The 25,625-nt window shown below is 40.8% G+C and overlaps 1 protein-coding gene and 1 long non-coding RNA gene across 11 annotated transcripts; one reads left to right on the top strand and one right to left on the bottom strand.

Annotated features, from left to right (window-relative positions):
- Window positions 1–445: 445 nt before the first annotated feature.
- lrrfip1b (leucine rich repeat (in FLII) interacting protein 1b) lies at window positions 446–25,433 on the top strand. Of its 10 annotated transcripts, XM_086035894.1 has the most exons (18): window positions 448–990; window positions 5,155–5,241; window positions 9,320–9,367; window positions 9,881–9,925; window positions 10,079–10,129; window positions 10,327–10,404; window positions 10,556–10,591; window positions 11,658–11,783; window positions 12,165–12,335; window positions 16,079–16,171; window positions 16,383–16,475; window positions 16,689–16,781; window positions 16,942–17,077; window positions 22,036–22,085; window positions 22,236–22,338; window positions 22,428–22,507; window positions 22,853–22,957; window positions 23,938–25,433. In XM_086035894.1, exons 1-18 carry the CDS (start codon window positions 901–903, stop codon window positions 24,046–24,048), a joined length of 1,596 nt encoding a protein of 531 aa, XP_085892020.1. In that variant the 5' UTR covers window positions 448–900; the 3' UTR covers window positions 24,049–25,433. The 10 variants fall into 10 exon arrangements, with proteins under 10 accessions (XP_085891952.1, XP_085891962.1, XP_085891971.1 ...); XM_086035902.1 differs by lacking the exons at window positions 16,383–16,475; window positions 16,689–16,781; XM_086035826.1 differs by lacking the exons at window positions 22,036–22,085; window positions 22,236–22,338; window positions 22,428–22,507; window positions 22,853–22,957; window positions 23,938–25,433 and adding an exon at window positions 20,243–21,710 and having other exon boundaries at window positions 446–990.
- On the bottom strand, window positions 14,763–15,475 carry LOC147153761 (uncharacterized). The gene is made up of 3 exons (XR_015087481.1): window positions 15,356–15,475; window positions 15,111–15,254; window positions 14,763–15,025 (listed from the first exon to the last, which is right to left on the bottom strand). It is a non-coding gene; the product is annotated as an uncharacterized LOC147153761 (long non-coding RNA).
- Window positions 25,434–25,625: the final 192 nt, after the last annotated feature.

The raw sequence follows: 25,625 nt of genomic DNA, 5'->3' as shown, positions 1-25,625 counted from the left end.
TTAATGACTCTTCACAACATTATCAGTGATTTTAAATTCATACTGTAGGAAAACATGTAGAGTTTTTCACTAGGATTATATATACGTTTTTTTTTTTTTTTTACTTCCTCGGACACGGTGGTTTCTTGAAAATCAAATTAGAGGTACAAGATGTGACCAGAGAGGGTTGACCTTGTTTTCCCCCACATGTGATTTCACTAATGCACTCCTGTCAGGCTTATAGTGACAGTTTTAACAAATGGACAGACAGATTTTGTTTTTGTTTTTTGTTTTTCAAACCTCCTTTGTCAGTAAAAATAAACAAAGATAAAAATGAGAAATAACACTGAACTCAATAAGAAGCAGTTTGGCAGCTAGAGATACCTGACGAATTCACTCTCGTGCAGTCACTACGTATTTGTGCGTCGTTACTTCCCACCACTGCCTATAAAAGCTCCCCGCCCCCGCCTTCGTCATCACACTGCGGAAGGTAAGGTCAGGTGGTGTTCGTGATGCAGCGTTTCAGCTGGCGTCCTTATCCGCACATCACCTGTCGCAGCCATGAAGGGTGTCCTGCTTCTTGGCGTCCCGGAAGCAACGTAGGCTGCTCCCAAGCTCACGGCGGATGTTGATAAGAGGCGGATTAACGAGTTTTCGGGGCGGAGGAGGGACGACATTTGTGACGGAGCCGGTTTCAAGCGTTTTGTGGTTCCGAAGCGGGGCTAATGTTAGCTTCGCCGCCAAGTACACCAAACCTTCAATGAGAGTTCGAGCCCGGAAAAGGAGGCGAAGCCGAACCACACGCTTCTAAAGAGCGCCACTTTCGTCTGTGTGTCTGTGTTGGTGAAGCGTGTGATCCCAAGGGTGCTGTGTCCCGGAGAATAAGGTGCAGCACGGTTTGTTGCTGGATAATTCTGGACTATGGGGACTCAAGGACCCGGCAGAAAGAGGCTGCCGAACCTCGAGAAGCTGACCGCAGAGGACGATGCTCTCAAACAGATCGCCCGGGAGGTGATTATTATTGTTGTTGTTATTATTATTATTATTATTATTATTATTATTACTACTAGTAGTATAATAATTTTGTAATTATTTTGCATATTATAATTTTTAAAACAATATTACAGTAATAGTTATTGTAATTATAATTGTATAATATAACTAACGTAATTATTTTAATTTGAATGTTTTATTGTTATTAATTGATGCTTTTATTTTATAAAATTTGTATCAATTTTGTAGTATATTACTGTTATAATGGTATTGCAATTATTATAATTGCAATAAATTGTAAGTATTATTATTATTATTAGCGGCACGGTGGTCGACTGGTTAGCACGTCCGCCTCACAGTTCAGAGGTCGTGGGTTCGATCCCGGCTCCGGCCTCCCTGTGTGGAGTTTGCATGTTCTCCCCGTGCCTGCGTGGGTTTTCTCCGGGCACTCCGGTTTCCTCCCACATTCCAAAAACATGCATGGTAAGTTGATTGGACTGTCTAAATTGCCCCTAGGTGTGATTGTGAGTGCGGATGTTTGTCTCTGTGTGCCCTGCGATTGGCTGGCAACCAGTTCAGGGTGTCCCCCGCCTACTGCCCAAAGACAGCTGGGATAGGCTCCAGCACGCCCCGCGACCCTTGTGAGGAGAAGCGGTACAGATAATGGATGGATGGATTATTATTATTATTGTTACACATTAATTGTGTAATTATCATTTTAGCATAGTTATTTTCTGCATAATCTAATCATTATGAAATGGATTATTATTAGCATTATTATAATACAGTAAACTATTTAGTGTATTTATGTTCTGTATAATAATAATAATTTTTTACAAAAGGACACTTTTTTTTTATCATAATTGATGTTTTTAAAAGCAACTACTACTACTACTGCTGCTACCACTACTACTACTACTACTACTAATAGTAAAAATAAAATAACCTCCACTATTATTAGGCAGACTATTTATTTTCTGTATAGTAATAATACTGATAATAATACCTTAACATCTTTTTTTAAATTAATTATTATTGAACAGAAAATAAATTCTGCCTTGAAAACGTAAAATGTACAACTCAATAAAAATGTGTTGTAGACAAAACGTGTCTCTCAGAGCAGTCATGTGACCGTTGAGATGCAGATTAATGTTTAGAGGCTTAAAGAATGGGGGTCACGGGCACAGCACACACACACACGCACCCCCACATACACACGCACGCGCACACCCCCACACACACACACGCACACACACTAGGTCACTGTAGCAGCGAGAGAAAACAAACTGCAGCTTTGGGCTCATTTGTCATCCAGACCGTATTGCTGGATGGGTGGGGATGGATGGCCTCCCAAATTTCCAACCCAAGGAATAGTGGGGGTGCACACTCATTTGCACCTCAGTAGTAAATTAGATCTTATGTTGTTTTCTAAAAAGCTGACAGATACAGTCATGTATGAAGATGATAGTGGTGAATAACTTGCACACCACATAAATAGTCACATTAACCAATATAAGACACAGTTAAGTGTAATGGTGGTTCATGTGTGCCTGCCATGCAGGTTGCGTAGATTAAGTTCTGGTTGTCTGTCCTATTGCATATTTGCGCTGGGATTGACTGGCGACCAGTCCAGGGTGTAGTCTGCCTTTTGCTCGTAGTCAGCTGGAATTTGCTTCAGATCCCTGTGACTCTGAAGGATAAGCGGTATAGAAAGTGGATGGATGGATTTTGGCCAATTTCGTTTAACCCTGTTCATAATTGGGATTTGCATCCAATGGTTAGTCTTTTCAAAAAAAAGTTGAACAAATCATCCAAACCAGCCTGCCGTTGTAGTTTTGGGTCAGGAGGAAGAACAACAGAACGTCTACACCACATTGTTGTGCAGTCATGCTCGCTCATTCATTCATGGGAGTGGGAGTAAAATCCCATGACAAGATTGGGTCAAATTCTTTGTCCATGTTGGTTTTACTTTAGCACTGTATATTGACTATTGAAGTGACCTTTTATTATCTTAAATGCCACCCTTTTCACCACCCTCCTTTGGCACCCCCATGTTGCCATGAGACTCCCAGTCATGTTCTTTCAACCTCTTTATATGTTTAGTTCTTCCCCCATATACAGAGATATTCGAGCAACGAACATACTTACATGACGTAACCTTTCGCTTCAGCGTTTTTCCGGCCCCTTAGGAATGCTGCCCTGTGCGGCCACACATATCGCGCATTCTAGAAGCCGCCACAAGTTGTGTGACAAACGTGTGTTTTGAACTCTTCCTACTTTAACAAACACAAGCAATAAATTAATCTGTATTACAATAAACAATACCAGATTTATGATACAGAAATATTTTGGTTTTATAGGTTAGTCTTTGCTAAAATAAAGGCAAATGAACCATGAACTAGTATGACAGTTTATTTATTTCAATTAGAGTCGACTTGTTAACTTACCAAACACTTTGACAGTCTTTTACGAGTCCTCCACGACAGCTTCATGAAATTCTACCAAACAAGTGCGACATTAAAATAAGTGAGTAAGTCATACGTCAGTTTGCAACAATAATACAAACAAATGTTTGGATTTATCACTTTAACTCTTCATGTTTCAGGAAACAATGACATGTAAACGTAGAATCCACTTAACGTAGGTATATACAGTGTACGTTCAAATAATGGATGGTGGATGAATAAAATACAAATGCAGTATATGTATATAAAAACAAAAGCCTAGCGGCTGACTGAAATGAAGCATTTTTTTCCTTTCCAAATTTAGCCTTTTTTGCATTAATTGTTCATCCTTAATTTCCAATTAGTGCAGTGATTTGTCCATGCGCTTTGTCCTCAGTAGTAAGAAAATTCAGCGCACCAGTAGAATAACTACTTGTTACTTATGAGGCAAAATTTGTTGACAATTGCGTGCTACAAGTACTACCCGTGACATTATAAAATTTTAAGTTAGCATCTAGTGCTTCACTAGTAGTACTGCTAGTAGCAAGCAACATGTTGTTTTACTATTTGTTCTTTGTTCCAGTAGTGCACTGAAATGTCATAAAGTAGTGGGAAAAAAAGGTCATGGGTGAGACAGCCGTTCTACTAGTGCTCCTTAGTCATACAAGAGGTGCACCAAGTTGTCGTACCAGTGTAAACAAAGAGCGTACATGGCCAATTTGGACACTAGTAGGATATTGTATAAATGCTCCAAGGCCTTGCCATATAAAAATGCTTACCTACATCACAGGTTGGCAGGTCTGCATCAATAATCATAAATTATTAATGATGAACCTTTATCTATAATACATCAAACAAACACCAATACTCCCAATAGAAAATATTAATAAAACAGTCCATCAGTGAGCCAAGACTATTGATTTTGATTGTGTGGTTGATGTTTATTATAGATGAGTGGTTCACAATGTATTGTACCATCAGTGGTACTATACAATTCAGTTGTATTTAAATTCGAAGTTTAATACATATGTATTCAATCTTTAAAAACTGGTTGCTAAATGATTTAGAAACGGATGCGGTGTTTTCACGTTCCTATATTTAAGCACAGTGTTAATGTTCAAACTAGTTTTGCATCATCTTACAGTGGCTTATAAGCATATTAAACATACTTTAAAGCGGAAGTCAACCCAAACATATTTCTTTCAAGAATATGTTCCCAGCAGGCCCACTAGTTGAAACAAGGCATTCTGATTAATTTTGCATTTGTGGAATATAAGTTAAGCAGCAAAATGCACTCGTTTCAGCCATCTCCGGGGGCGGCCATTTTGTCTTCTGTCGACTGAAAATGACATCACAACTGCTCACAACGACCAATCACGGCTCGGATTCAGAAAACAGGTCAGCCGTGATTGGACGTTGTGAGCAGTTGCGATGTAATTTTCAGTCGACAAAAGACAAAATGGCCGCCCCCAGAGAGGGCTAAAACGAGTCAATTTTGCTGCTTTATTTATATTCCACAAACGCAAAATTAATCAGAATGTCGTGTTTCAACTACTGGGCCTGCTGGGAACATACTTTTGAAAAAAATATGTTTGGGTTGACTTCTGCTTTAAGGAATAAAATCGGTCTTGTCTTTGATGAACACTTAGGCCTATTAAGTGTTGGTCATTATGGTGATAATTGTAGAGGTGGAAAAAAAAAAAAAATCTAATCTAGATGTGGGCAATGTCTGTGACAGGCAGAAGCGCGGCTGGCGGCGAGGCGAACGGCAAGGGCAGAGGCCAGAGAGATTCGGATGAAGGAGCTGGAGAAGCAACACAAAGAGGTGAGGTGCTACTATCTCTCACGATGCAGTCTGATTATCCCAAAAAGGTGCGATGGTGTGTAACTAATTTTTAAAAAATGTCCACAGACCAAGTTGGCGGCATTGTAGAGCATGTCCAGTACATATCGTCGCTGTCCTGTGAAAAACACTTATCTCAATTTTGATCATTTTTCGTATTTTTACATAAATGGTGTTTTCGCGTTACAGACATCGCATTAATGTGAAAATTAAAAAAAAAAAGTGTTCCAAAATTGGAGAAAGGTGTTTTTCACAGGACACCGACGATATGCTGCGCAATTGTTTGAGTCATAAATCTAAATCAGTCTAAAGGTGCGGTACACACATTAAAAAAACATACTGTATTTGCTTGACCGTAACGGTGCAAATGTGTTGTCGATATCAACAATGGATGACATGAAATGCATGCAAATAGGTCAAGAATATGTCATGTAACGTAAAAGCTTTTAGTGAATAAATATATATGTACATACATTTACATATATAAATTATGCTTATATAAACATATACGTGCAGGCATTGATCTCATTATTGAAAGAAATGTCATTCTTAAAATCAGAATTCGCCAATTCTATGTCCATAAATCACAGAGGCTATTCAGCTGCGTATCTGGCCATGAAAATGATCATAACCTGCTCAATACTCTATTACAGTAGATGTCACACTAATGGCTCCATAGACCTCTGTGCACGTTTTCTCTAGTGACGTTTAAATAAATAAATGGGACCTAGTTTTTCTTAAAGTTTGATTAACATTTATATGTACATCTATACATATAAATAATCAAGTGTAGAAAGAAACAGTGTACTGGTAATATATTTATCCCACTAACCCACGTGTGTGCAAATGTTCACAAGTGTTTAACACTGTTCAAAATTTTTCTTATCAAGCGTATCCTAAAATTTTGAATTACCGTCATAACACATTTTCTTTTAATTTGAAGATCTTTTGTCAGTTTTAATTTTGCTGCTTTTTGGACTTTTGTCTCGACTTTTGGTATCGTGACAACCCTAAGTTAAGGTATGGTTATGTCTGGTGGTGTGCTGTGTTGGTCAAATCAAGTACACCACTTGGTGATTTTTTTTTTTTTCCCTTATCATTTGTCTGTCAAATTTTAGAAATCATGTAATTAATTCATTCTAGGAATAGGTTAATATCACCATGTGCTTTTGGTGCCCTCATCAGAATCGCTCAGACTTCATGGGAGCTTGACCAATATGCATCCCTAACATCTTAACATCTACTCAATAAATATGAGTTGATAGACGTTGAATAGAAAACCTCAACTTTTAATGTGAAACAGGGAAGTCTCAAAATCATCTTACAGTGAAATTGACTGAAATGTTTCCGCCGCAAATTTTGTACGAAAAAAAAACCATTGCCGCTCATCAACACTAATCAACTAACTTCCATTGAGTGACAATACGTAAACATGTGACACACCCTGTGGTCAGATGTCAGATAGTAGGAGAGGCAACTGTGTGACTGTTCTTCAATCATCAGTCATTAGAAGCATTCATCCCGCGGTGAGTCACTTCTCTTGTCGTTCTCCAACCTTCATTCTTTGTCTGCTCTTTTTTTGTCCCCGACCTTTTTCACAATAGCATATCATTATTTTTGCGCTCTAACTTGCACATAGTTTAAAAACCTTTAGCTCCAATCCTGAGGCTGGGAATTACCACACACCTTCTACTTAACCCATTCACTGCTGTGGATGATTATTCATGAATCGGAAGCCAACCATTTACTGCCATTGTGCCAAGTGTATTTTTCAACATTTAGGTATGGAAGAGAGTCTTGCTGTAAGAATAATGTTGTTCTATCACTTGCCCTGCCTGTCAGTGAAATTCAGGTTTTCAATCGAATATAAAAATTAGGCGGTGAATCTTGGCTTGTCACGTCGATTATGACAAAGAGAAATGCCAACTAAGTTTAGGCACCTCACACTCGAACAGAGTATGTGCATGTATGGTATAAACAGAGTATCTTTTAGGGATGTCAAAATATATTGCGATATTAAAATGATAAATTGCCACGATGTATATCGTTGTATTCATGTCATGATATTAACAGCAGCAAATCTGTTTAAAAGTTCTTTTCCCATTTGTGCCGCTCCCTCTGGTGGTTAGTTTATTAGTGCAGTTTAATTTGATGCCACCTATGTTTAAGACCCACATTCATCGCCAATAGGGGAGAGCATGACTGGCCTAGCCTATTTCCTTGTGAATGCTGTTATTTTGTACAAAAACTCAATATTGAGATGTTTTTTTTATATGAGCTTTTTTTTTTTTTTTTTTTTTTTTTTTTTTTTTTTTTTACAATATATTTTATACTATATCGTGAGCTTTTTATATATCACCAACCTCCCCACAATATTGTGATAATTATCATATCGGGATGTTCATATTGTGATATTATCGTATTGTGACATTTGGATATCATGATATCCCTAGTATCTGTATCCGTGTTGCGATAGGTCGAAGAAAGTGTGTGTCATGAATGTGCTAAAAATTAGGGCCCAATCATTTCATTGCAGGGCCAGTTTAAGTGGATGATATTAGCCCCTTAAATATTGGCAAAAAAAGGTAGCCCTTAAGGACCCCCTGCATGGGTAGCCCACGGGCCGGTTCTGAAAATAGCTCACTGGTGATGGGACATTGCGAATACCTGGGAATGTTGTAGAAGTGATCATTTGAAAATGTAAACATTGGCAAAGATTTATAGAAATAAAGTATTGCATAGTTGTTGCTGTCCTGTAAAAAACACATATGTCCAATTTTGTAATTAAAAAAAAAATAATGTCACCTTAATGGGATGTCTGTAACACAGGAACCCCATTCACGTAAAAAAATTTTAAAAAAGTGCTCTGTGTACCCTGCAATTGGCTGGTAACCAATTCAGGGTGTACCCTGGAAAAAAATGGACATAAGTGTTTTTCACTGGACAGCGACGATATTGATATTTATGTTTCCCAATTATTGTGAGAAATTATTAACATGATCAGTATGTTCACCTTAATAAATATTAATTATTGTAAATGTCATAAAGTAATAACATTATTACAGGTATTTTGAACAAATTTATTTCAGAAGTGTGTATGAAACTGGTAGCGCTTGGCATAAATTAGTAGCCAAGAAGTACATTAACTGTCAATTTCAAAAAGCTTTTGACCCCTGAATTAGATATTACACCAGCCTGGTTGACTGGATGGAAATCGGTCGATATTTCGCATTTTGTGCACAATTGCTGATCGACTGTAATGTCATAATTTGCGCAATCATTGATCGGATCCACGAAATAAGACAAAAATAGGACAAAATAATCATTTGCATTTGGCACCGGGACTTGTACAACACAGCCAGCTTCCAATACAAGCCAAAAAGGAGCAGGTGTAGGCTACTTGGCGTAGCTGGTAAATATAATATATAGCATTAAATTAATCATCCGATTAATCGGTTCTCATAGTTTTATTCTGCCAAACATTCAGAATTAAAAGAATTCATATTGGGCGGGCCCTAATCAAAATGACAACATTTGTGGAATGACTGAGGAACAACATATAAAAAAAATCCCCTGTTCAATTTGAGCCAAGTGGTGAGTCGGCGTCGCTCACGGTGCATTTCATAGATGCATATCTGAAAACAATTTATTATTTTCCCGTCAAATGCCTTTTCCGTCTTTTTTGTTTTATAGTTTGAGGTGTCACAAAAGCAAAAAAAATATTAGCATGAAAGTCACCATTCTGTTTGACGTGTCATTTTATTCAAGTCTCGTTTTCTCCATTTTTGTGGTTAGAAATGTGTTTTTGGTGAACCCAAGCCACATTCTCCTACTGATTACTAACAACTGTTAAAAGCTAGAAGCAGACATTTTTGCGTCTGTCGAGAGAAGAGCGACTGTTCCTTTGTCCGGTCGGGTTGATGCGGAAATTGTCACAGAACGCAATGGAAGCTCTGTCAACAATATTGGGAATCCTCTTTTGAAAGCGGCTGGCAGTGAATGAGTTAAGGATGCTCAAAATGGAGAAATGCTTCTAATTTGTGCTCCTTTTCCTCTACAGAAGTATTATGGTCCGGATTATAAATGGGGTCGCATTGAGCAGTGGATGGTACGACCACGCATCTGCCGCTGGCCCATGAAAACCTCCTACCACCTAATCGCTTCAAAAACAAATAAAAGAGCATTGCACCAGTTGTACTGACCCGGCACAGATTGTAGCATGTAGCATGTAGCCATTTAGAATCGAGAACTCCCTAATGTAATAAAGTAGTCATGTTCACGTTAGATGTCAACCTCTTGATGAAGTCACCTGGGTGGAGTTAGAAGGTTTTTACGCGTCAGCTACACTGCATGTCGCCCGTTGTCCTTGCCGTGCGTGTGTTCGCGTAGATGATGACGTCACTACCGCCACGTTGTAGTTTTTCCATTTCAACTTTTGCTACGCAGCAGTCGTACGCTATTTTTTTTTTAAAGTTTCCTTTTGAATGCCCTCTGTTTTTTAGTCTGCATGTCAACATGGTACCAAGCACCTGATCGTTTTTTTCTTGTGCCGGCAGAAATGTGACTCTTCACTTGATCGTAACCGTCTCCCCTCTTTCTCTTCTTCTTCGCGGCCTTTCAGGAGGACGGCGAGCGCTATTCTCGCCACTCGCGGAGAATCGCTTCGGTCTGTATCGTCTCGGCCTTTTCCTCCTTATCTTTGCTTCGTGAGAGGTTTTCCCGCGTATGAAAAGAGACGCGATTTAATGTGAAGCCGCATCGTCGTGGCAAGTGTCTCGCACGCTACGATGTCGACGTGTGCTCGTGTTTGTGTTTTCAGCTGTCGGACGATGAAGAGCGGATGTCTGTGGGGAGTCGAGGCAGCCTGAAGGTGATTTAACTTCGCCAGTCCACTTTGGGATTTTGACACCCCTTCTATTTCTTCTTCTGGTTTCATTCTAAAACACTTGTGCCTTGCATCTATCCTGTCACTTCTCCTTCCCTTGCATACGTCCTTGTTTCTTCCCGCCGATCGTCTCCTTCCATCCTTGTATCCCTGCACCTGTTTCTTCCTTTCTACCTTTGCAGCCTTCAGATTACAGCTCATTTCTTGGTTCCGGCTCCCGGGCGTCCTCCAGAGCTAGTTCAGCTCGTGCGAGCCCTGTGGTAAGTTTCGCTCGGTCTGTTTGACCTCATGTCGTTGCAGCTGACTGGGAGTAATGGATGGAAACTCGCTGCAGTTTTATTTGAGGGCGGATCAAATTGTTTGTGAATAGATATAATATCGCCACTAATATCTGACTGTGTGTGTGCTTAGGTGGAGGAGAGACTGGACAGAGACTTCCTGGATAGAGTAAGTCGAGTTTGGCTCATTTGACGCTCAGATGAAAAGTAGGGCTGGGCAATTTCACGTCAACACGTGTTTTTTTGGGAGGGATTGATATGTAACAGCTCGGGATGCACTGATACTGAAAACCTGACAAGTTAGAAACACATGAAGGCAACATGTCATCTGTTCGTACTTGTTTATATCCACCAGACTCGCTTTTAGTCTTTGTCTCTTATTTCTTCTTTGTTTTCTATCTACTGTAAGTGCTGCTTTTACAGTACATCATCCCACCGAGTGTTCAGACTGAGACACCAAATAACTGAAATACCTTTTATTACAGGCTACCTTTAAGTGAAATGTGTGACAGGAATGTTAGGAAAACATGGATGTTAAAAAATGTCAGTAATGGTAAGTTTTTACTCCAAAAAGTGTTACCTTTCGGACGGTAAATAGTTTGTGTTTTATGGTGATGAACAAAATCAAAATAATTACAATTGTAAGCTGTAATGGCATTATCAAATATCGGTGCTCAGTATCGGCGCTTGAGTGTAAGTATTTGTATTTATACTTGGTCTGGAAAAAAAATGGAATCGGTGCATCCCTAGTACCAGCAAAACTGTCAATAGATGCAGAAGAAGTGCTGCTTCCTTAACCCATTAACTTTGTCCCCGAAAATGTAAAAAAAAAAAAAAAAAATGTAATGGCATTATCAAATATCGGTGCTCAGTATCGGTGCTTGAATGTAAGTATTTGTATTTATACTTGGTCTGGAAAAAAAATGGAATCGGTGCATCCAACAAAACTGTCAATAGATGCAGAAAAAGTGCTGCTTCCTTACCCCATTAACCTTTTCCCTGAAAATGTAAAAAAAAATACATACAAACGTTTGGTAAGAAAAAAAAAAAAAAGTCAATCTACAACATCAGGCTTTAGGAACGCCCTGTCACATGTTACAATGACACTCAAAAACCATCTCTGATGTGGCACTTGTAGAGAGCTACTGTATTTCTTGACTGGATCGCTCAGCCGTGGGAAGTTTATTTTATGCTGCTTCCGCCATTGAATTGTATTGACACGTCCTCCTTCTTAGGGCTCCAGAACAGCGCTGAACCTTTCTGCAGCCACTCTATCTTCCCTGGGTGGAGCGTCCTCTCGCAGAGGAAGCTGTGACACGTCAATCTCCGTCGAGATGGAGGCGTCAATCAGGGAGATGAAGGTGCTAACATTTCCACACCCTAACTGATCCATATAGTCGGTATTATTTTGATTACTGTTAATTCAGTGATGGACTGATATTGAATCTGTCAAATGACCCCCCCTCCCCTCCACACTTTCTTTGATTTGAATGCAAAAGCGTTCATTTCTCTTGGGTTGAGAGTCACTAAATGTAACTGTCAATTAGGAGTGCTCTTTTAGATGGTGGGCGCATGTGTCATATCGTCCAAGATGCATCAAAATAAACAAGTCGTTAACCGGCCATTCACCTGACCGGAAACATATGGCTAATCACACTTTCTATGTCTAATCTGGTAAATGTTGTCCTTCTTCTCAGGTGTAAGTGAATATCTGACTCTTGATTGATTCTACATTGTTTCAGGACTCCGTGGCAGAAGCAGAGGAAAAATATCGCAGAGCGATGGTTTCAAACGCTCAGCTGCACAACGACAAGTCGACTTTAATGTATCAAGTGGAGACTCTGCGGGAGGAACTGAGCGACATGGAGGAGCTGCTCTGGGAGGCACGACGGCATGCCGATGAGCGCACAAAGGTAAGTAGGATGACATTGTTTGAATGTTTCTCGCAGAGGTGTGGAAAAGTACTCACTCTCTGTTGTGAAAGAGGGAGTTTGTGGTGTTCAAACTGTTCAAACAAGATCTGAATGTAGCCTCGCTTCAGTCTCTCACTAAAGCTGTGCCCCTCACTAACATGCACAAGCGCAATTCTCAAATTCAAAGACAACACATATCCGGCTTCAATAAAATGGCAGCACTCGCAATACTAAGATAGCATTAGCACTATAAACAGGTTGACGTTAGCCACAACTGCTAACTTGCAGGGGCGGAGCCATGGGTGGGCCTGGGTGTGCACAGGCCCACCCAGATTGACGGACTGCCCACCCAATGAGATTCATGAAAGAATATATACTTAAAAAATGTTTGTAATTTATTATGAAATTATTTTGAATTTGTGTTTCCTTGTGTTTCTTTATTGTATTGGATATTAAGAACGGCATAATTGTTGTCTAAGGCTGATCTGAACTTCATATTATTCAGTTTGTCATTTTATTTGAATACAGTGGTACCTCTACTTACGAATGTCTCTTCATATGAAATTTTCAAGTTACGAAACGCCTCGACAGGAAAATATTTTACGTCTTGTTACGAAAGAAATTTTAGGATACAAAAGGTAAAAATACAGTATGAGCTGCTACTCGCAGCTCCGGAGTTTCCTGAACGCAACATACTCATCGCTGCGCTGCCATTGGCTAGCCTAGCATCTTCCTGGCATCCCATTGGCTAAGAGGGACCTCAACCGTATGTGTCTATGTTTGTAGATAGATATATATGTGATAGGTATGTCGATGCAGCGTCTTCGTCATTCGCCCCTCGGGCCATGAGGTGTTTTTACGTGAATTAGAAACGAGGAAAAAAAAAAAAAAGGAGAAAATCATTTTTTTTGTCCATACAAACAAAGCAAGAGATAATAGAAATGAAATGTATGAAAAGGGGATGCGTTTGGTTGATCTCGCCAAAGAATATGACCGTAATGTAGTGACAGTCGCCACGTTATTAAATCAGTTGTTTACAAAACGCCACTCAAAAACCACTTCTGAGAGAGAACATGAACCAAAGAGGGCAAAAAGCGATGAGGACAGCAATTTAAAGGTAAACGACCATCATTTTTATTCTTTACCTCGGACATGGACAACTCTCATTTATTGTGCAATAATCTAATTGTAACATGTATTTGTTACATGTTTTGATGCCTTTTTATGCTTTATAAAACATGTATGTCTGAATATTGGGGGGGTTGGAACTGATTAGGGCATTTAGATGGAAAACGCGTCTCTACTTTACAAAATATTCTACTTCAGAAATTTCTTCCAGAACCAATTAATTTCGTAATTAGAGATACCACTGTATACGATATGTCGGAACAGGAGGATTGTGCTCAGTGAGGGAAACATTCATGCCAACCCATTCGCCACGTCCTGGCTCCACCCCTGCTGCTAAGTTATGAACATGACTTACTCGTAATGGAACGTTACTATGAGCATAGCTGTCAACACTCACGCATTTCTGTCCAATGTCACGCTCACACTGTTTACTTTCATTTCTCAGGCGAAGAAAAAGTACCATTGGAGGGGGAAGAAAAAAAAAAAGAAAAAAAAGATTTGTCATTGTTAAAAAGGGGGCTGTTTTTTCGGCGCTCTGATTGGACGTTGCTACTGTCAGTTACGAGCTTAGTTAGATTGCCCATTAGTCGCATGCATCCCTCGTGCATGCGCTCTGTAGTTTTTTTTTTTTTCTTCCTGCTGCAGGGATCCTTGTTGTGTGTGAGAGGCTAGTTTTGTTGTGCGTGTATCTGGAGTGGGTACCTGTTTATTAAGTACAAAATGAGTGATGCAATTTTCAGTTACTGCTGTATTTTGCTCTCTTGATTTTATGAGTGATGCATGAGTGTACAAACTCCCGTTTTACTCGGTTTTATAAACAGGGCTGAGCACCGGCAAAACGGTGGGTTGTTGTTCTTTGTCCTTTTGCTTCATCTTCGGGACACTTTATAGTTCATTGCTGCTGGCTCACCGCAGTAAGCAGTCGCGGGTGACCCAGCTGCTTCTTGTAAAACAGCAATAGACTGACAAAACTAAAGTCCAAGAACACTTTTTATGCTTGTCCAGGCCTGGTGTGAATGCTGTGTAACGCTATATTATGAATATAATTCAGTGTAAGTTTAGCTAAAATTGTCATTCACAATTATTTTTCAATATATATATATTGCAGTTGTAAGGAGAATGTTGTTTCTTGACAAGACAGGGGACAAATCAATTGAGGAAAAAGGGACATTTTCTACACAGTGGTATATGTCTGTAAAGTCACTATTTCATTGGCAGGTTTGCCTCAAAAATACTGGAAATAACATCACCAAAAAATAGAAAACTTTAAAGAGGAAGTCAGCCTTAGAATTCTCTTTAATATGTTGTATGCAGCCCCACTGGTCCAAACACGGTATTCTGATTGATATTGCATTTCTGGAAATTGAATTAATCAGCAAAATCCACCTGTTTTCATCCAACTCAGGGGGCAGCCATTTTGCCACTTGCTCTTGAAAATTGCATAACAGTTGCTCAGGGCTCAGGTAACAACCAATCACGGCTCAGCTTGCAAGCACCTAACGACCAAACTCCGAAAAGAGGCCTGGGGCCACTGCTCCGTACACACACAGTGTACTCGATGACTGAAATAAGACGACATCCACCGCACATATCACATCTGCTGTAAATCATCTGCCTGCACCTGTGCCACGACTTAGACCTCCTTACAGCTTTTCTGAAGTTGAGTCTACTTTCAGCCATCAAATTGTCAGTCGCGCTGAGAGCGTGTAAAAGAAAACGCCTTCAGTCCGCCGGAATGCCCAGCATGGCACAGCGCGGTCTGCCAAATTCCCGTTTAAATGAGGCTCGCACCTGCACGAAAATCAAGATGCACCAGTTAAATGTGATCCGTTTTAAGTTTTATTTATTTTATTAATTTACAATTTAGAATAAAAACAAACTGATAAACTTACCCGCAGAACATAAATGTTGTTTATCCTGCATCGCATTTGAATCCTCTCAGGTGCCTGTGGGCCCACCAACTCCGAAAGGTAAAAAAAAAAGCCCTGCCACCATTTGGCCTGAGCCACATGCTTCAAATCAACTCAGTTCGTTTACCTGCCGGTTGAGTAGATGCACCTGTGGCTAAAGCCAAACTGTGGCAGGGTTTTTACTTTCTGGACCTGGATTTCCCGTTTCTGGTGAAAATGTCCTGAAAGAGGAACGCAACCCAAACGTTTTTTTTTTTTTTTTTTTTTCAAGAATATTTTCAATGCAGGCCCACTAGTTGAAACAAGGCATTCGGATTAATATTGCATTTGTGGAATACGAGTTACGCATCTAAATCCACCCATTTAGCCATTTTGTCACTTGCTGTCGGCTGAAAATGACATCACAGCTGCTCTGGGCTCAGGTAACGACCAATCACAGCTCACCTGTTTTCTGAAGCTGAGCCATGATTGGTCATTCTTAAATATTCTTGAAAAACAATGTTTGGGTTGACTTCCTCTTTTAATTTCATGTCAAATGGGGTTAAAAAGCCGTGTACTTACTTACCTTAAGATCTACAAATCCTGATATGTATTATACTCAAATAAAGTACAGGCACATGATAAATCTACTAGTACCGTAACAGAGTATTTGTGAGTCATTACTTCCCACCACAGATTTCTAATGTCCCCCTTGTGCGTTGGCAGGCATATGAACGTGAGCGTGACTGTCACCTGGTCCTTCAGTTCCAGTTTAAAGAGATGAAAGAGACTATGAGACGAAGTGAAGAACTGCTGATGGTCAGTTCAACGCTAAACATTGCCAACACACACACAATGTGCAAAGCGGAGTGCTGACATTCTTCTTCTATGCGATCTCAGCAAGATGTCGCAAGATTAACATCTTTGGGCAAACTTATCACCTTTTAACCAGCTTTTAACAACAACAACAAAAAACACATTACTTTTCTATTTTCCTTCCTGTTTCTATTCCTTCCTTCCGCACCCGCAGGAAGTGTCACAGTTACGAGAACAAACGCATGCTTACTCTCAGGAGGTGTCTGACTTGCAGGAGGCTCTGCAGTGGAAGGAAAAGAAGATTGCGGTATGGCGTGATGAAAAGTGTCCAAACATTACAAACATTCAAATATCGATCAAATCAAATCAAAACAAAACAGGAAGCCGATTTGAATCCCACTCAATGTCATACTAATATTACCGCTAATCCATTAACCTTACTTAACCGGCTTTCTCTCCTTTTTCCCTACCTTGCGACTTTCCTCCCGCACACCAACTCATCGTCCTTGGTCCCTCTCAGGCATTAGAGCGTCAGAGGGAAATCTCTGACGTCATTCAAATCGAGCGCGACCAGCTGAGAGTTGAGGTGCTCAGCCTCCGAGATGTGATCAAGGTACATAAAAAGAAGCCGCGCGATGGTGTGGTCATGTCACACGACACGACGTGTAACAATTTGGCCTCGTTCAGCATTTTTTTTTTTTTAAGGAAGGTCTGCCAATCGGTGAAAGAGTGCAAGTCACTGATCCACTGATTAATGATCATCTCCCAAGCAGAAATACGGAGGGGTCATTTCTCCTGAGGTCGCAACCAATGGGGGGCCTCGATTGGACGATGCTGGGGATGAAGTCGGCAGCAGCTTCGCTCCCCGGTTGGCGAACGAAGCTCTTGGGAGCAGAGAGAGCATGCTGGGTAAGGCAAAGAATATCATCCATCTTTTATTATTCAATGACAGCAAAGCGGGGGTGTCCAAACTACAGCCCGAGGGCCATTTGCCTCCATTTTTTTACTTGCCCCAAATATTACATTTAACAAGGTCTGCAACGCTATTGAAGTCCCTATAAAGTAAGTGTGATTGCACATTCACTGCAGCAGGTGGCAGTGGAGCTCTCATGTATTTAAATTGCAAATACAAATAAGTGCAAATTGATGCACTTCAAATCGTTTCGATTACAGACTAAAAAAAATCACGTTAAAGTTATTCTATGTAATAAAAATCGAAATATATCCGATCAAAACCCCCCATGGCAGGAATATATCCCAGTGGATCGTCGCGTGGATTTTCCATGCTTTGACAATGAGGGGCTCTAAAGCGGCAATGCTGTTGTGAAGCTTGCTGTCACGTCGAGACACTTCTGCCCGGTAGTTACGTTTAATGTTTAGACCTACGGATAATGCATTGCTAAATTGTACCTAACTCTTTATTATGTTTTTTTTTTTTTTTTTTTTTTTTTTTTTTTTTTTTTTTAAACATCAAGAGGAAGTCAGCACAAACATATTTTTTTCCAGAATATGTTCTATACAGGCCCACTAGTTGAAAGAGGACATTCTTATTAATATTGCATTTGTGGAATATGAGTTAAGGAGCAAAATGCTCCCACTTTTAACCATTTCTGGCGGCGGCCATTTTGTGACTTCTATCGCTCTAAAGCGGCCGCACCAACCCAAAGCTTACTGCTCGTTACAGTCAGGGATGCAAGTGCGCTACTGTACATTCAGAGCTGGGCACATGACCCTTTTTTGCCGGTCCGGCCGCGACCCCCCAACCTTATTCATAAAAATTATCACCCCCCCACCTCGTTCCACCCCCTGGCCCAAAAAAAAAAAAGGGTCCGTGATTGACGCCGCCGCGGGAGAGATGCTAACGGCAGAGGCCTTTTAAGGATGGATCATTAGCTGGCTAATTTACTATTCAAACCCGCTGTGGACACGCTTCAAAATGCGCCACTAGTACTTTACTACTTACCCAACTGCGTGTGATTACTTCCATTGCGAGACCCGGGGTTGGTTTTGTCGTATTGTATAATTATTTGGGTCCAACAGACGGCCAGAAGTCGCATTCAACAAGTTACTCATTTATTTTCCACACTTCCCTTCGTTCACGGCCTTCAAAATAAAAGCATACCAGCAAACCACTATACACAGCAGGTTTGCTACGGCATATTTCCGGAAGTCGGGAAGACGCCAGATGAAGTGCATGAACTCCACCTTGTGCCAGCGTCATCCTTGAGTCAGTGCTCGAATATACTCGTGGACACAAGTTGTTTTGAAACAAGTCGGGGCGCGTCGCTTCAAAAAGACAGCGACAACAATGGATATCGCGCCTGCTACAACCATAAAGGGACCGAGATGACTAGACGATGCATTTAATTTCATTTCCAAACTAGTTTGCTTTGCAGCAGCAACGAGCTGCGTGCTGCATTCTCTCCTCTCCTTGTGGGAAACTGTATGTCATCGCAACATGTGACATAATGGAGCGATCAGAGCAGCAACAATTCCTGATGTGTGCGTGGCATGTGTCGCAGACCTGTCGCCAACAGCACAATGCGGGAGTAGAAAGAAGCCTAAAAAGAAGCCTTTTGCCGAGTAGGCTGAGATGAAATTTGGCCGCCTCGCGACCACGTCAAACGCATGAGGGCCGATTAGTGGGCCGGACTAAAATCCACTTCCGGCCATGCTTAGTCCAGCCATTTCTTAAAATTTGTCACCTGCTGCCCCCCTCGCCCCAAAAATGGGCATCCGGCGGGCCGCAGGGTCCGACCGGTCCGGCCCAGGGGCGGACTGCCCAGCTCTGTGTACATTTTATCAGCCATTTTAAAATTTTGTCTCAGTTATAATCGCGCTTGTTAGCTTTTACCGCATTTAGTCAACCTTATCCCGTTTTTGTTTGGTTAAGTTTCAGTCGATTATGAGTACAGAATTTTTGTCTTTATTTTAGTGAGTAAACATAATTTTATTCGTCTAATTTTAGTCAGTAAAAACTGTCCACATTTTAGTGTAGTTTTAGTCAGGACATTCATTTTATCCTTTCATTTTTTGTCAGTAGATTTTGAACATTGACAATTCAACCTTTTCATCAGATATAAAATTATTTCAGATAACATCTTCTCTCATCTTTTTGATGAAAAAGCCAATTTTAATGAATACATCCAAGCGTGGAGCATGTTCTGATAAAATGTGCACGTTTATTTTATTTCTACATTTAACAATCGATTTCAAACTCATACTGAAAGCATAACTGCCGGTATCCTATTTTATGCAGAAAGAATTGCTGGCATCTTTATGTTTGCATGCATTTATTTGTATTCATATTGATGACAATTCAATTCAAATGTCCTGGTAATGGTTCTGTGAAGACAAGCATTTTATGTCACCAAATTAATACTGGTAAACTGATCTGATCGAGCGAGAGAGAGAGAAGGCTCGAAACATTTTTCTTTTTCTCAACAACTTACTTTGATGAGCAGCTTTCTAACATTGTGAAGCGTTTTTTTTTTTTTTTTTTTGCAGGTTATCCGTGTGTCCATTTGTAACTCCTTTTCCTGCTGTCCTTCATGGTCTTGAATCTCTTCACTCTTCCGTACTAGCTAGCGTTGTCCCTCCTCTGCGAGCTCTTACCGCAGGGACTGCTCGGCTCGTGACTAATTGACGATTAGTAATTGATAATCGTGTGTGGGCTCTTCCAAATGAACATGACAACCTCCCAATACACATCATTACTTTTGACGGTCGGCGTGAGTCTTTCTGAATTTTGATGCGAAAACAGCGATGCGAAACCGCTTATTTTGAGTCTTGAATTGCCTGATGGATTTTTTTTTTTTTTTATCGTGTGTAATAAATTAAGGTCAAAGAATTTGAAGCCCATAGAGGAAACATTTTGGACACCCCTGCCCTAAAGCATGATCAATTATTGTTTATTTTCCTATGTTCCAGTTTATTTTCATCAATCTAATCGATGCTTATGTTGACTGAGAACCTCATTCGCTTTTTACCTGAGTGTCTGGTCAAGTCCCCGCTCTCCGTCGTTGACTCCTTGTCTGTGCTCGGTGCTCCAATGTATCCTTCGTGGTCTTTCAGGCAACACTGGAGACATGACATCCCACCATTGCCAGATAAATAAACCCCCGCAGTCTCTCAGCTTCAGCTCGGCTGCCAGGCACGTGCGAGCGTCGATCGTGAGCCGAGATGCCCGTGCAAGACAACAAACGAATGACGGGGGAAGAAGAAAAGATCAGATGAGGACATTTCCCAAAGGAAGTTGCGTGCCCATGAACAGAGCAATCACAAAGCAAGTATTGGAGCAAAGGGGAAATCCTGACCGGGGGTTTCCACCCAAAGTCAAGTCGTCTTTTGGGTCACTGAATGACGCCCGACTGTCCAAAAAACAGTTCAAAAGTCGAGCAAAATGGCAAAAATCCATCTCGCGTGCTTGTAGGACTTCCGTTGGAAAAGTCCACAAATCAGGTAAGCCTGCCTCGGACTTGACCTTGGACCAAAAGAACATCAGATCCGGATACTCGGCTGACCAGCAGAAGAGCCATATGAATGAAAAGCTCGCAAAATGTTTCTCTGCACCCACCGGGATGGGAGACGGTGTCGCTGTGGAGCCGTCTTGCTCGGCGGGTCTCCTACGTGAAGACTGTGAGGATTGTCCTGCAAAATATGAGCAAAGTGCCACTGAAAATATCCCTGAGAAACGTGAATCGCCACGTGAAGAAGCAGATCGCTCAAACGTGACTGACTTTGTTTTTGCGGATTCTCCCTTTGCTGAGGACACCGGTCCTCCCGAAGACCTCCGCACAAAGTGGCCCGGATCTTCGGCGACTTCTGCTGCTGTCGGTCAGAGTTGCACGTTCAGAAGGTTTGTCGAGGAAATCAAGATCATGGCGGCTCCTGAATGGGTGCTGCTGAAACTCCCCGAAGGAAATCTCTCTGAGGAGCAAGGCTCCAGCCAGAAACCGGGGAGGAACGTGCGGGCTATCCACGAGCCTTCAGCGGCGGACATGGACAGTTGCGAGGAAGCCCGTGAGGAGATGGAGCAGTTCACAGCGGGAAATCCATAACAGTTCATAACGCGGCAACAATATGTAATAGCTTGGATGGATTGTTTTAGTGTGTGTCAGAAATTGAAAGTTGCAGAATTTCAAGGCAGCCTATGCATCCTTGGATTTTTCTGTACGCAGCCCTCGGAGGGAAAAATTTGACCACCTCTGCTCTGAAGTCTTCAGGTGTGAATGCGATTTTGTAAGCTTGTCAATGTGTGTTTTTGACCGGCGGCCAGCCCAGGTTGTAAGTGGTTGTGCCCAAAGTTAACTGGGATAGGCTTCACCTTACCCACCACCACCCTAATAAGTGCTACAATCGTTATTCACTCTATGGACTGAGATAATTCGACTGCGTTATTTAGCGACACTCGCAAGCGGCAAATGATTGGAACGAAGGTGGACGTAGTTACCGGGTACTGATCTAGTACCGTTTGTATGGTGTTTCATATTTTTGGGGGGGATGAAAAGCAATAAATGATTTCTGTTGAGTTGAGCTCTAAGTATGGTTTTTTTTTCCCACTGCCACATCATGTTTGCCGCTTTGTTATGGTTTTCTCAACAGTGATGTCACAGCGTTCCTTAGGGGTAAGAAATTGTAAAAACGAATGCAAACTGTCCACTAATTGGACAACAATAACAGGTTGACATTTTCTGAATCAAACCACCACTGAATCCAATTGACTAAATGATCACAGTAATACAATTTCTCTCACAATCTCAAATTGTCATTCAAATCATTTGCATTCTAATGAATCGTGAAGTGAATTAACAAATAAGCTGGTGGCGAGGCCGTTAGTAACCATGCGTTCGCTACTCTCATTCCAGAGCTACATCTGAAGAAGCTATTTGAAGAAAGAGAAAGTTTCCAGGATCAGGTGCGATTTTTTTTTTTTTTTTTTATCAACATGACATCAACACGTAACCATCAAAGCACAATGATGATCATGCAATGTGTCTGAAAATGTCCCACAAGAGGGAGACAAACAAGCAGACTGCAGGATTTTGAAAATGTGCATCTTCTATAGGTGAGAATGCTCAAGGCTCAACTGCTTCTAAGACAAAGACATGGGCCTGATGGGAGCCAAAATCCAGAGGGAGACGGTCTGGAAAATGGCACGGACTTTCAGAGTGAGCCGTCCTCTTTTTTTCCCTCATTCTTGCTCACAGGAACGTTCAGCTTTTTCGCTGACTTTGCCATCGCAAATTTTTCCTCTCAGGAGACGCAAACAGACAAATCAGCGACCTGAAGTTTAAACTAGTGAAATCCGAACAAGAAGTTGCCACTCTGGAACAGAATGTACGTCGTTCGCCTTTCGCCTTGTTCTTATTTCATTCCTTCTTCAGTTCACATACACATTCTAAGAAATATCTATTTTTTTAAACTTACTATAACTATGAAAAAAAAACATCTGCAAAAGTGCAGTGATGGAGAGAGATTTACTATATTACTAAAGCAGGAAACAGATGTTCCTTTATCTTCCAATATAATTTGGATGTCACCTCCAAACCTGGACTTCTACAAAGTAACATTTTTTTTTTTCCCTCTTCCCACGTGCAATATCGTGTAGATGTTCGAGAATATTAGTCAACTCCTCTGTGTCACTGAAATTCCATTTCCACGCTGGTGTCTCCCATTGTCCAGGTCATCCGGCTGGAAGGTCAGGTGACTCGCTACAGGACAGCGTCAGAGAGCGCAGAGTTGGTCGAGGATGAGCTGAAGGTCGAGAGGAGAAAACTACATAGAGAAGTACTTTCCACAATCATCCGCATAATCTTCGTTGTTTGTTGAAGCAACATGAAAATATTCTTTTTCACGGTGACACTGTGAAATACTGTAATGTCAATGCGAAAATAAGAACGCTACTGCCCCGCATTTAAATGCAATCAAAAGTCAGTATGTACAGGAACTAATAAACAATGAAGTAGTCTTGCGGGATATTTTTATTCTATTCGGCTGTGAGTTGCTGCGGGCAATTTTCAATTGGTTTTAATGAATATGATGGGCCCCCCCCCAACCATTCCACACCGTTGAAGGCTTCCAGTAGTGAATCTATACTAAGAACCAAAGGCTGATCAATGCTTCAGGAAAGACAGAGTAACACTTTTTTCATTTAGCATTACAGCGGCTATGGAATTCCATACTTGAGGCTTTACTGCCGGCTATTCACCTTTATTCTATTCACTGCACACAGGTGGGTAAAGAAGCCAAAAACTGTACTCAAGTAAGAGTACTGTTACTCAATTAATTAATAAGATGACTAAAATAAAAATAAAATGTAGTCCTTTAAATAATGACTTCAGTAAGCATAAATAAGAATTCAGTAAAAAAAAAAAAAAAAAAAAAGGAAAAAAAAGTAACTGGTGATTAACTTCTGTTGTATATCGTCACTGTCCTGTGATAAACACGTATGTCCAATTTTGGAAACGTTTTCAATTTTCACATAGACGCTTTGTCTTTAATGCGGAAGTCAACCCAAACATATTTTTTTTCCCAGAATATGTTCTATGCAGGCTCACTAGTCTAAACACGGCATTATGATTAATATTTCGTTTGTGGAATATGAGAAATCCACCTGTTTTTAGCTAGCTCAGTTTTTATTTTATTATTATTATTTTTTTTTTTACATGTTCATCCTTTTCGTTTCTTTTTCTTTTTCATTTTCCAAGGCGCTAATAGTTGGTTCACTGTAGTTCAAAATTCAAGTACGTCGTGTTTGCTGTCCGCAGTTGCGCTCTGCTCTGGATCGAATCCAGGAGCTGGAAGTGACGAATGGCCTCCTCGCCAAGCGTTTGGAAAAGATGAAGGCCAACCGCAGCATCCTGTTGGCCCAGCAGTGACCCCGACGTCCCCAAGAGGAGACCGCCTCGTCCCGCGATGGACTCCCAAACAACTCTCTGCGTTGGAAAGCTTGCGGAATCTTTTCCCCTGCGACTTGACTTGACAATCACTTCTGTTGGGTGACGGATGCTTGATTCTAAGCAACGTGCGGGACCATGTGGGTGGACTTTGTGTGACCAGTTAATGAGGGGCTCTCTACAGCAGAATGTCTTATGCTGTCCTGAGACTCCGCCCACCTGCTCTGCCAGGTGCTGAAAACCAACCAATTCTGCCCCATCAACTTTCTCTTCTAACATTGGGAGGTACGGAAAGTGAGGATTTATTCAATATCATCTTATGGTCATTGACCTCACTAGTCAGACAATTTAGCGCACTATTCAAATGAATGTCTTAGGAGTATGTTTTTTCTACTACTGTACGACATCAGTGCACACTCAGAGACTTGAGTTTCCAGTGTGGCAAAGCTGTGAACTGGTTGACAATTGCATGCTACTAGTATTACTAGTGGCATTATGAAATGTTAACATCTAGTGCTTCACTAGTAGTACTTGTAGCATGCCATGCAGATGTCAACTAATGTACAGTTTTGCCACACTAGTAACAAGTAGTCAATCTGTGCCCTATAGCCATTGCACTCATGCCCGTAGTAGTTCTACTAGTGCGCTGAATTGTCTTATGAGTGATGACAAAGAGAGTACTAGCATATGGACAGGTCAGCACGCTAGTAGAACTAGCATAACTTAATGGTATTGTAGCATTTTTTTCCCACTACTGTATGACATTTCTACACACTAGTAGAGTGACTGTCTACTGTACTACAGTATTGATATTTTTTTCCACCACTGCACAACACAAGTAAACTTGGTCAACCATCTTTTCAATAATACTAACGCCTAAAACTATTTAAAGCATACTTTCGTTTTATGACTTAACCCACCCAGATTCATAATCAAACCCATAGTAAGCGCTTAACGAAAATGCAAGCGTTCGTCAATCTTTGGTAATCTTCGGCGAGTGACGTCAGTAGAAGAGCTCGAGTCGCCAGTCACCCATTGCATTGTTTACTGTCACGTTTGCTGCGCTTTGCCATTCTTATCGGGGTTTTCGGCGAAATGCCTCGGCGCATTGTGGCGATGTATTGTTCACATTCAGGTCAACAGTTGTTTTGAGTGGCCAAAAAATAATAAAAGGGCACGTAAATGGACTAGTTTGTGTTACAGTTCAACTGGCTTCCACATTAACTGGCTCCCGATTCCAGCTGTGGCCGTTCGGGCAATGCCAGTCCAGTCATTTTCTTTTTCCTGTCTGCAGATTCGTCACAAGCAACATCGAAACTGTTCAACTGCGTACCTGTTCAGTCCTGCAATAAACACTTGAAACAAAACATCTCGTTTACAACTCCCAAATGGTTGCAAGAAATTGTAAACATAGTAAAATATATATATATATATCAGTGACAGCAAGTGAATATTTTTGAGTATATACATATATATGTATATATATGTGTGTGTATATATATGTGTATATATATATATATGTGTATATATATATATATATATATATATATATGTGTATA

The sequence above is a fragment of the Filicampus tigris genome, chromosome 1 (genome assembly GCF_054856515.1).
Source record: "Filicampus tigris isolate MCC_2025a chromosome 1, RoL_Ftig_1.0, whole genome shotgun sequence".
In the NCBI taxonomy this organism is placed as follows: domain Eukaryota; kingdom Metazoa; phylum Chordata; class Actinopteri; order Syngnathiformes; family Syngnathidae; genus Filicampus; species Filicampus tigris.
This window is presented reverse-complemented; position numbering and strand designations above follow the sequence as displayed.

What these genes read in the sequence shown, in the direction of transcription:
- lrrfip1b (XM_086035826.1), top strand. Translation starts at nt 901, where the DNA reads ATGGGGACTCAAGGACCCGGCAGAAAGAGGCTGCCGAACCTCGAGAAG. An exon ending in TCAAACAGATCGCCCGGGAG is followed by an intron (nt 991 to 5,154) that starts GTGATTATTATT and finishes TGTCTGTGACAG; the next exon opens with GCAGAAGCGCGGCTGGCGGC. An exon ending in GCCTCCGAGATGTGATCAAG is followed by an intron (nt 16,782 to 16,941) that starts GTACATAAAAAG and finishes TCTCCCAAGCAG; the next exon opens with AAATACGGAGGGGTCATTTC.